At 36.5% G+C, this 12,342-nt stretch overlaps 1 protein-coding gene across 3 annotated transcripts; it reads right to left on the bottom strand.

Annotated features, from left to right (window-relative positions):
- Window positions 1-202: 202 nt before the first annotated feature.
- LOC107798566 (type IV inositol polyphosphate 5-phosphatase 9-like) lies at window positions 203-3,356 on the bottom strand. 3 transcript variants are annotated; one of them, XM_016621580.2, is made up of 7 exons: window positions 3,122-3,350; window positions 2,908-3,015; window positions 2,409-2,754; window positions 2,122-2,306; window positions 1,328-1,436; window positions 905-1,059; window positions 203-705 (listed from the first exon to the last, which is right to left on the bottom strand). In XM_016621580.2, exons 1-7 carry the CDS (start codon window positions 3,220-3,222, stop codon window positions 531-533), a joined length of 1,179 nt encoding a protein of 392 aa, XP_016477066.1. In that variant the 5' UTR covers window positions 3,223-3,350; the 3' UTR covers window positions 203-530. The 3 variants fall into 3 exon arrangements, with proteins under 3 accessions (XP_016477066.1, XP_016477065.1, XP_016477064.1); XM_016621579.2 differs by having other exon boundaries at window positions 1,328-1,433; window positions 2,908-3,356; XM_016621578.2 differs by having other exon boundaries at window positions 2,908-3,348.
- Between the last annotated feature and the right edge of the window lie 8,986 nt (window positions 3,357-12,342).

The following is a 12,342-nucleotide window of genomic DNA, read 5'->3' as shown; positions in this document are numbered from 1 at the left end:
AACATATATTATATTCTATACAAAGCTTTATACAATTTCACTCTCTTGCTTTTTGATCCCATCATTGCTGTGTTCGGAAATCGTGTTCATGGAATCACTATCTTTGCTATTTCATTTACATTCCAAGACTAAGTACTGCGTATTTCTTCGATTATTATATTATTTCAGGATTAAATTAATTCACTTGTCTAGAAACCACGTATAAATTCAACTGTACCGTTTTGCAGGTAAACACCTTGGTATTCTCATTATTAAAAAGTTAAAAGTGTTTTTCTTAGTATGTACTTTTACAACATGGGCCATCCCTCCCCGTCTAACTGTGCCTTTTTTCATTACATAAAAACTTGAAAAGAAAAAGAAGAAGTTTGCCCAAAAAATTCGATCATTTCGTTGCTGTGCACACAAAAGTTATGTTGGTGTTCCAAAATTTAGCTCGTTTTTCAGCACCAGAAAATTAGCCTATTGTTTGTGTTTGAAAACTCTTCAAGCTTTAACCATGATCAATCACAATTGCCATGATTTGAAAATTTTCACAAGTTATCAAATATTTTGGCAAATTTTTCTGAAGCCTCTGTAGATTGACGTTGAACCTTGACCTCTGCTGTGAAAATTGCTCTTACTGGTCTGTGGTCCGACAGTTTACACTCACTTCTATTATACTGCCTTTGCTTCAGTCCTTTCCCAAACCATATTATCCTATCACACCTACACAAAAATTAATTACTTCAATCTTTATTATTAGTAGATTTGCAGTTCTATTTGTTTTGGGATATCTTGACACATCAAAAGGAATTAATCATGCATGATCTTTGCAACCAAAAAAAGAAGAAGCTGAGATTAAAATATATCATGATCTTTAATTTACATTTAACAGAAAAAGAAATTATGATCTTTTGCCACTTACCAAGCTGGGGTTCGGCTCTTTCCCCTTTTTCCTTTCTGATCATTGCAGCCATAATAATCATCAGAATCTAAGTTATATTTATATGTCGGCGGAAACTCGATTTCTTCCTCATTCCATCCCTCAAAGGTACAGCCTTCTCTTAGTTCAGCCTTAAGCTTCAGTTTCAAGTTTTTCAATGTCAACTTCAGAGTAGTAATGATTATACTAGGAGTATTATTTACTATACATTATCAATGTCAGGTCACTTAAAGGATGACTATAAGTAACTAATCATAAAAAGTGAAACTAGCTTAATTTTTGGATAATAAAGTAGGCAGCTACTAAAACAGACCATTAAATTACAGTAACAACTTATTACATATCCGTGTACAGAGTATACAAGTTAAATTCCTTATGATATTGCTGATGATTTAGAATATATACCTGATCGTTTTGTAATAATGTGCTCCATTGCCGGTCATTGACTAAAGATCTAGCTGTGGGTTCAGGTAAGTAAATCCTGTAATTCAGGTCGCCAAGCCAAATTACCCTGCTGCATGAGATTACGTAGCTTGTGGCAGTTAGATAATATAAGTTATAGTACTAGTATAGTACATATACTAATCATTGCGAGCAAATTTTGTGGTATTTAGAAGATAAATACTTCAAGATATGCACCACTTGATAAATAATAATTCACTGCTTCCAAAGTGAAATCTTCTTTGTTGTGCTAAAATAAAGGGAAATTTGACTTATTTGCTAAATAAGTAAGCATCCATATGATGACACAACGGTTAGCATTTTGACAATTTCTCTCCGTTTCAATTTCTTTTAAGAATTAAATCGAACGTGTCGTTCACCCAACCGCTTAAACTAAAAATAACTGATAAAGATATAATATATGCATAATTTATGTATTATATATGCATAATTTATGTATTATATGTGCATAATTATATTAATCAATGTATAATCTATGTATATGACTAGAAAAATTAAACAGTGAATAAGACCGGCTATTGTATAAAGATTTTTTATGATTCCTTTTTTAGCTACAACAACAACATACAAAGTATTATGTGATTTGTTTTTTTTTAGCTAATTTACTTTATTTCAACTTGCAGGGGATAAACAGGATGTCTGACTTTAAGAAACATAATTAAGCCGTTTACTGTGTTACTAACTAGTTGTAGAACCAGAAAATTATACTGATTGTAAAATTCGAGAGATATACATACTCGTGTTGTAAAATTTTGCTGGGCAAACAGTGAAATGGATCGGAAGGAAATCTTGTGCGTGATAGTATTTGGGAGGCATTTGCATTTCGCTCTCTCTTGTCTCCTTCTTTTCCACCAGAAGCCAAATGACAACACACAAAGCAGAAGCTTGTTTCTTGCAAGCAAAATCTAACCGAAACTGAACCCTGTATATGATCAATTGGCTCAAAATTAGTAATTAAGCAAAGACTAGATATATAAGATAAATTATGAAGAAGAAACAAATAGTGACATTTAAGATTGTGTACCTTGTTGCCAAGACAGCCGAAGATACCACAGCCTACAGAGGAGACACTTGTGTGTCTGATATAGGGAAGTAGGGGAATCCTTGCCCATATGGTAATAAAAATTCCTACCATTTGTTTGCTGATTATGCATTCAAAATCATGTGGTGAATTATTAGTTGCTGAAGTAGTGAAGGAACCCTCTCTTTTTAGTGGGTAAACCTTTTGATTTTCTCCCGCCTCTGCCTTCTGATGACTAATAGCAGTCTTGTTGAGAGCTGCTCTAATTAGAGAATTCCATTGCATGGATATGCTTGTATTCTCTGTCACCATAATATTTCCAGCGTTCAGAGGTACGATTTCTTGAAACCTGACAAAAGTTTATTAATATACATTTGTAAAGTACAACTTTTGGCGTTTAATTTCAGATGTAATAGAAAAAAGAGTTACAATATATATTTTTTGTCACCTTAAAGTAACTCTGAACTTTACTCGCTACAATAATAAAATCACTAAGCATTACCCGAGAACATAGATGTCAGCCAACTCGTTTCGAGTGTCGAGCAAGTCTTCAAAGTTTAAGTCGGAAGGTGGTGTAATGCCTCCAACATTCCATGAGCTAACAAATAATCTTTTCGAAAGGAAAACAAAAGGGACAGGAAGCTGTATAAGATAAAATGGAAGTGTATAGAAGAATTTGTAAATGTTATAGATAAAAATAAAAGAGAAATGTATACGTGAAATTTTGAATTTCAACTGAAGATTCAGCATCAGCTGGTGAATCTTGATCGTTGACTCTGTCCTCTAGGATCTTGTTAGCTGCTAAAGTAAGCCACATGACCTCGGAGGAGTGGGCAGAGACAGAAGAAACAAAGTGCAGAAATTATATCATAACTATGTGCAAGTGTGGGGGAGAGACAGAGAGAGATGGTGGGCAATAAGTAAAAGGAGAAATTAGTGTATATATATAGGGGGGGGGGGGGGAAAAAGGCAGAGTTGATTTGTGGGATTCTATAACTAGTAAATGATCTGTTCCTGAATGTAAAAAGGTGAAAACAAGTACTAGTAGAACAATAGGCTGGAAATATTGCTAATGGTAGGTGGTCTATTCTGGAAATGCTTATATAAAGGGAAAGAAGTAGTTAAACACAGCAATAAAAGAAACATATTCAATCTGTAAAATTGGAAGGACAGCCGCAAGGGGAGAGTGATGTGAGAGATGATGCAAGTTGGATTATTCAGTTTTTATAGTATAGTTTTGTCACTAATTAATCATTTTAATTACATACCGAAAGCAGAAGGGAAGGTTAATATAATAGTGGGTGGTGGGGGATGAGAAAGAGGCTACATTGATTGGAAAGGTTGTCACTTTTCCCTAATAAATATTGTTTTTTACCCAAAAAACAGATAGAGTTGAATTTGTATATAGTTCTAAGCATATGTGATATAACTTGACACAAATCGTAAAAATAAATAGAAATATAGAATATTGACCGTAAAAAGTAAAAAAATAAGCAAAGTTGAAAGGAGTATGATTTAGGGGTTGAGCAAGATAAGTCAATCTATGAAGCTAAAAGAGGATAATTCTTCAGAATGAGAGTATATGATATCTGAATTATAGTGTATACAAAACTTGATGCTTTACAGAAATAATAACCAATCCCTTTATAGTGGAGGGATCCTACTTTAGATACAATTAAAAATACATAATGGGAGACCCATGATAAATCACTACTAGAAATTCGGCAAAAACCGACCAAGGTCGACCGACCAACTTTGGCCGGTTTTCTTTGGCGCAAAAATGCGGGAAACTATTTTTGAGTCCCGCGAAATTTATGTTTCAAGAAACCGACCAACTTTCGTCGGATTTTCAATTAAAATAAATAAAAATTAATATTAAAAAAACCGACCAAACTTGGTCGGTTAATTCGGCGGGTCATTTAAAAAAAACCGACCAACTTTGGTCGGTAATTTTACTTTTTAATAAAACCGGCCAACTTTGGTCGGTTATTTTCGTGCGAAAATATAATTAAAAAGTATAAATCAAATAAAAGACAGTCTTAAAACAAAATGTACCAATGGTCTAGTGGTAGAATAGTATCCTGCCACAGTACATACCCCGGTTCGATTCCGAGATGGTGAATTTTTTTATTACATAATTAAAATACCGACCAACTTTGGTCGGTTTTTTTTTGCAATATTTTTTTTAATTGAATTTAATTGACCGACCAAAGTTGGTTGGTAATTTTCGACCAACTTTGGTCGGTAATTTTCGATCAACTTTGGTCGGTATTCCTTTCCGACCATAAAAATACCGTCCACACGTAAATGGTCGCATTTTGGTCGGTTTTTGGCCATTACCGACCAACGTTGGTCGGTTTTTTTGGTCAGTTTTTACCGGATTTCTAGTAGTGAATCAGTTTTTCCATAATTTATGCCAAGATTCTCTCTCCTAGTGCGGTTGCAACGACTCTTGTCTATGAGCTCGATATTGCCTCGAGCTCGATATCGACTCGAGCTCTCAATCTTAACTCGAGCTCGATTCTGATTCGGAGCCTTGTATTGATTCGGGGACAGTGTTGGTCGGTATCTGTCTCGTAAGTTCGGTAACTTCATCATAGTTCGATTTGGATTCAAGCTCGATAATGATATCGAGCTCGACATTGATCGGTCCCTAGGGCTCGAAGCTTGATGACCTGACTTCGGACCTCAACCTGATCTTTGATCCAATGCATTACCATTTCGACCAGTTCGTACGAAGGACTAACCGATTTTTACTGTATACAATTGTTCGGTGTAGTTTAAGATATTAATTTGCTATCTCAGCTCCGGATCCACAGTTGCTAAATCCATGCCTTTTAGCTCGAATCATATGGCTATAAAATGTAATTATAATAAATAGGGTTAAAATACATTTGATCTGCTAAGTACTGGCTGTCTCATGACCAAAGATATTCTTATTAAAGATGGTAACATTTAGAATGAGCGATTTTGGACCACTGCCAAGAGTGATCGATTTGGAGAAGAGTAAAGAAATGCTTGTTAAGCATTTTTATAGTATATATGTTTTTGTTGAAGAATACTAAGCGGTTAACTAACACACAATCACATCATAAGAAATAAGTATCACTTTACAAGGTTACACTATTAGAAATTCGGTAAAAACTGACCAAAAAAACCGACCAACGTTAGTCGGTAATGGCCAAAAATCGATCAAAACGCGACCATTTACGTATGGACAATATTTTTATGGTCGGAAAGGAATACCGACCAAAGTTGGTCGGAAATTACCGACCAACTTTGGTCGGTCAATTAAATTCAAAAAAAAATTACAAAAAAAACCGACCAAAGTTGGTCGGTATTTTAATTATATAATAAAAAAGATTCACCATCTGGGAATCGAACCGGGATCTGTACTGTGGCAGGATACTATTTTACCACTAGACCATTGATACATTTTGTTTTAAGACTGTCTTTTATTTGATTTATACTCTTTAATTGTATTTTCGCACGAAAATAACCGACCAAAGTTGGTCGGTTTTATTAAAAAGTAAAATTACCGACCAAAGTTGGTCGGTTTTTTTAAATGACCCGCCGAATTAACCGACCAATTTTGGTCGATTTTTTAATATTAATTTTTATTTATTTTAATTGAAAATCCGACCAAAGTTGGTCGGTTTCTTGAAACACAAATTTTGCGGGACTCAAAAATAGTTTTCCGCATTTTTGCGCCAAGAAAACCAATCAAAGTTGGTCGGTTTTGTAAAAAAATAAAATTAAAAAAAAATATTTTGAAAAACCGATCAATTTTGATCGGTTTCGATCGACCTTGGTCGGTTTTTGCTAAATTTCTAGTAGTGTTAACGCTAAATTTCTTTTCTAATTTTGGGTCGCACCGCGAATTTTATAAAGTGGGTCGCAATTCGAATTCACTTGAATTCAAGACACAAACCATGCACGTTACATGTTTAGGTGCCAACATTTTTGCATTAAAAAATGTTACTTTCCCTATTTAATTTGTCTGGGTTGGATCAGGCGTGTATATATAAATATAATAAACCAAATACTATATTCCATTGTTTATTAACAAGCTCCTTCCTTGCTTGGGTTATTTGTCGACTCCACATTGGTCCGTAACAAATCAATTCACCTTTGATTCCATCCTTTCCAAAAAAGGAATTGGAAGACAGCAAAAGCACACTGCATGCAAAAAAAATTGATGTCAAGAGTAAGATTTATGTTTCTAGTAAAAGTTTTATTAGTAGTATATTAAAAATCCGTACACCACGAACAATATTATATACAATTCCAGTGTCTATACTTCAAGTTGGGTCAGCCACTCATCCATGGCTTTTGTAATTGGATGGACGGAGAAAAATATTACTATGTGCCAAATCCAAAAGTGTATTAAAGAAATACTATATTTAAAGCATATTTTAGTCAACTAATTTTTATTAACACAGATCAACATGAGAGTTTTTTTTTTGCGTGGGTTAGGCTTTGGAGTACCAAACAACAACAACAACAATAACAACAAACCCAGTATGTTCCCAACGGGTGAGGTCTGGGGAGGATAGTATGTACGCAGATCTTACCTCTACCTAATACAGGTAGAGAGGATATTTTCAATAGACTCTCGGCTGAGGAAGGGTAAGAAGAAGAGGAAAGCAAGGAAGGAAGAAAGAAGGAAGAGAAAAGAAAAAGGGAGAGATAAAGGATAAGTAGTACCAAATAATAGCAACAGGAAATACAATACCTGAGGCGAACAAAACCACATAACGTAATAAAAACCTAAGAATATGAAGGGACATGCGTGTTATTAAGACTATCAGTGAACAACTAAAAATTACCCACTAACCTTCTACCTTAATTCACGACCTCCACACCCTCCTATCAAGGGCCATATCCTCAGTGAGCTGAAGCAGTGCCATGTCTTGTCTAATCATCTCTCCCCAGTACTTCTTAGGCTTACCTCGACCTCTTCTCAAACTCTCCATGACCAACCTCTCACACCTCCTAACAGGAGCATCAATGCTTCTTCTCTTAACATGTCCGAACCATCTCAGTCTCGACTCCCGCATCTTGTCCTCCACGGAGGCTACTCCCACTTTGTCCCGAATAGATTCATTCTTAATCTTATCTCTCCCGGTACACCCACACATCCATCTCAACATTCTAACTTTCATTTTCTGCAGATTGGAGTTCTTGACTGGCCAACACTCAGTCCCATACAGTATAGCCGATCGAACCACCACTCTATTGGAGTACCAATCAGCTTCTTCAAATTATCAACACCAATAATATTGACTTAGTGTCAAAAAGAACACTAGTACTAATAAATTTCTTTTCTCAGCGTAAGAATGCTCAATACTTATTGGTCAACAATATTAGTTGTTAATTGGCAATTTGGCATCACTAGCCAATCATGATTAGGAACTACACTTTTGGAGGATAATATTTTTTATATTATCTAGCTCCTTCTTTTTTTTTTCCCTGGGTCTCTCTTTATTTTATTATTTTCTAAATTGACAAAAATATTACTCCCTTGATTTTAAATCGATTTTCTTCTTCTCTTCATTTTGACATTTTCATTGACAGATCCTATTTTGAAATCTTATCCTCTTTTTATGTGCTTTTTCAATGTAATCTACAACAAATATGGAGAAATATAAATCTAATTTGGTCACTGATCATGGGATATAGAAATGCAGCACCAGAAGGAAAATATAGGATTAATTATTAGCATATATTTCTTAAATTTTGTGACCGAATGATAGTACTACCAATGATAAAATAGATTAGAACCCCAGAAAGGACCTACTCGATATAAATTTAAGTACGGAGTAATAAGATATAGTATGAGTTACACCAAAGGATACCTTTTGGACTAATCAACAAAAGACGCTTGGAAAACGTTTATTTACGTAGGCCGAAGCTACGTGTTCGAATAAAATTAGATCAGTACTGTCAAAATGTTTTATTTATTTATCACGTTGTTTTCAACTCAACTTTTGGAATTAATTAGCTTAATGAACCCATATCTCCTGGCATATTTTTGCTATCTCTTCGCAACTGGATGGACTAAATATTTGTCCCTCCTACTTTCTTGTTGTATAGCCAAATATTTGCTTCCTAAATTAAAACAAAACTATTAAGGGCAAATACTCTTTAAGGAATCAAATAACTCATATCTGCCCTAGAATATTTAAAATAAGATAAGACTAAAGAAGACACTTTGGTCGATCAAAAAACCGACCAAAAAACCGACCAAAGTTGGTCGGTTTTTTAAAATATTTTTTTTAAATTTTTTTTTACGAAACCGACCAACTTTGGTCGGTTTTCTTTGGCGCAAAAATGCGGGAAACTATTTTTGAGTCCCGCAAAATTTATGTTTCAAGAAACCCACCAAATTTGGTCGGTTTTTTAATTAAAATAAATAAAAATTAATATTAAAAAACCGACCAAAATTGGTCGGTTAATTCGGCGGGTCATTTAAAAAAACTGAGCAACTTTGGTCGGTAATTTTACTTTTTAATAAAACCGACCAACTTTGGTCGGTTATTTTTGTGTGAAAATACAATTAAAGAGTATAAATCAAATAAAAGACAATCTTAAAACAAAATGTACCAATGGTCTAGTGGTAGAATAGTATCCTGCCACAGTACAGACCCCGGTTCGATTCCCAGATGGTGAATTTTTTTATTACATAATCAAAATACCGACCAACTTTGGTCGGTTTTTTTTGCAATATTTATTTTTTGAATTTAATTGACCGACCAAAGTTGGTCGGTAATTTCCGACCAACTTTGGTCGGTATTCCTTTCCGACCACAAAAATACTGTCCACACGTAAATGGTCGCGTTTTGGTCGTTTTTTGGCCATTACCGACCAACGTTGGTCGGTATTATTGGTCGGTTTTTACCGGATTTCTAGTAGTGAGAATTTTCGAGCCGTCGTTAGTCGAGGTGGACTAGGAAGCAGCGAGACTCATAGTTGAAGAGTCGACGAGATGTCAATAATGGTCGAGGTCGAGCACCATTGATGAAGCTGTAACAGCTAGTTTTCGAAATAGAATATTAAAGAAAATATTCTAGTGGATATTCTCTGCACTTGTACTATTAGGGTTTACTAGGAATGTGTCTCATATAAATAGAAAAAGAGACAATGATATGAGGCAGGTAATATTCATTTCGTAAGAACACACTTTGACAAAAGATTCTCTCTCTCTCTTACTAAGATACAAATACCACCTTTTCACCAAGATTCTTGTCTATATTATTCCATACCTTTTCATCATATTCGAGAATAATTCGAACATTCAAGAATTTGTCTGTCACTCATCATTATCAGGAGATACAACCATCTAGCTCATCCTTTATTGGGTGAATCATTCCTTATATTTACTTAAGTGTCATTTATTGTTATTCATTGCTATTAAATGCTACATTATTACTCATGCTTTTTGGAATAGTTATTGCATACTGCTATCACTATACGACAAGATCTATTTGACATTTATCACACTCTCGGAAGTTACATCTAGAAATATTATTGTTAACTAAGTTTAACCCATAATCACATAAATTTAATTATTTTTACTAAGAGTCATATTTTTAGTCAAACAATTTGGGGTCGTCCGTGGGAATTTCTTAGTTAAAGCTTTTAGTTTCTTCTAGATCTACAACTAGCATGGGTCACTAACGTAAATAAAAAAAGCAAACAAAAATAAGATCTCCTTTCTTTATGTGCACAAATCCCAATATGCCAAGTAACCGAGAAGAAAGGACGAGAATAATAAGTGACCTCCCAACCAACCTCATGAACGTCATCAACGGAAGTTGTGAAATGGCAGACGAAGGCGCGACGCCCAGTGCCTCCCCTAGGCGAGATGGGTCACCGCCCCCTCACTGCAGCACCACAAAATCTCTTGGTAAGGGAGCCTCCACATCTATGGGGAAGAGATGCCCCCAGCTGTAAAAAAGCTTCGCAAAGTGTGGCTAACTGACACGCTAACCAGCGTCCTCAATAAGCCCGTTCGAGACACGACTGCAAAGAACGCAAGGACATGCACAATACGACAAGCAGACAATCAATGCAACCAGCCTTTTCTTCCAACGACAGGTATTACTCACAATGTCATTGATAGTACAGGTGACAACGCCCTTGCAGTCATTCCGAAATGGTTGGAAGAAATGGAGAATGAGAACAAGGCACTCCGAGATCAAATGAAAGAACACCAAGAAAGGGTCGATGAAATGCCGGGCACCCCAAGTTGTTGCCGAAGAGGGATGCCCGCCGATTCGTCGAACAATCATACAGTGATGATGCAGCCCCGCATGCTATACCAAAAACCTTTAAAATGCTGCCCTACCTCAGGATATATGACGAAACAACCGACCCTTAAGATCATGTGACTCATTATGTCAGCGCCATAAAAGGCAACGACCTCGCCAAAGAACATGTGTCTTCCATCTTGCTGAAGAAGTTTGGCGAAACCCCAAAAGGAGGAGCATTAACCTGGTATTCGCAGCTACTAGCACGCTCTATTGAAACCTTTGAAGCAATGGCTGACAAGTTCGTAACGGCCCATGCCGAAGCCAAAAAGGCCGAGGCGAGAGTGAATGACATATTTACTGTTAAACAATCTCTGGGAGAGGGACTGAGGGACTTCCTCGCCCAATTCAACCGAGTAAGGATGACCTTGCCAAACGTGTCCGAAGGGATGGCGGTCGCAGCTTTTCAGAATGGGCTGAGAAAGGATGGTTCAAGGGCAACGAGGAAACTGTTAAGTCGGTTGATAAAGTACCCCCAACCATATGGGATGAAATCCACAATGTTTATTATGCCGAAGTTCGTGTAGATGAGGACGACAACCCACCGACTAACCTCAATACAAGCGGAATCAAGAAAGGATCGAAGAGACAACACCAAAAGAGATCATCCAATTCCGAGACCTAACAGGGAATGACACCAACCATATATCAGAACGGCTGCCGCCCCCTCCCTCCGCTACGAAGAAGGTGCATCCAGACCAAGGATAGGAACCCATCGACACGACAGAGGTATGTCCCCTATTATCTGCTCACAATTTTTGTGTGTCACCTACAGAGATAGTCTACACCCTGGAGAAGCTCGGGCCAAAAGTGAAGTGGCCGCCAAAGATAAGATCGGACCCTAATGTCGTGCCCCTTTCTTTCTCGCGAAAGTCGGGCTTCGACGTCGTGACAACTCTTCCTAAAGGAAGGGTGTTAAAAGAGAGAGTCGCCACCTAACGGGTTTGAGGTGCGTTAGGGCACCTATTTGCAAGTAACTCTGGTTTAACCAGTCTGCGTCACCAAAGATTGGGTAAGGGCTCAAATTACCTTGAGGAGAAGGTGATAGGCACTTCTTGAGGTCCACAACTATGGGTCCCGGATGAACTCGAATTATATGAATTAGTCCAAATAAAGAGAAAAGACAAAATTAGGCAAATAAACAAAATAATTGATTTTAAGGCAAGGTGGGGGGGGGGGTCCTAAATTTTTTAGCCTAAAAGATTACCCCGTGTAATATAAATAATACTTCGTAACTCCCTCGAGGTGGGGTGTTACTCGTATTATTCAGCGGGCACAGACTATCATCTCCTGCTACCCGATTACTATTTTTAAGTTGTTTACCTAAAGCATACTAATTGATTCTAAATCGTACCTTATGCGTGCACTACCCGTCCCTTACCTATAGTCCAGGAGGCATTTGGACCTCTATCTTGGGTAGTTCTAGACTTAACTTAGGTTGCTCAAAAATGAGAAAACTAGGCGACATACAAAATAAATTGGACTTTCATGTATAAATAAATAAGTACTCAAGTTAGCCTCCACACTTAGGCAACAAATGTACGCAAACAAGTTAGGCATTTGACAGTTGCAAATTTTACACAAATTAAAGTTATTGAATCCTATAGACATGATATCTATGTGAT

This window comes from Nicotiana tabacum, chromosome 4 (assembly GCF_000715075.1).
Source record: "Nicotiana tabacum cultivar K326 chromosome 4, ASM71507v2, whole genome shotgun sequence".
In the NCBI taxonomy this organism is placed as follows: domain Eukaryota; kingdom Viridiplantae; phylum Streptophyta; class Magnoliopsida; order Solanales; family Solanaceae; genus Nicotiana; species Nicotiana tabacum.
This window is presented reverse-complemented; position numbering and strand designations above follow the sequence as displayed.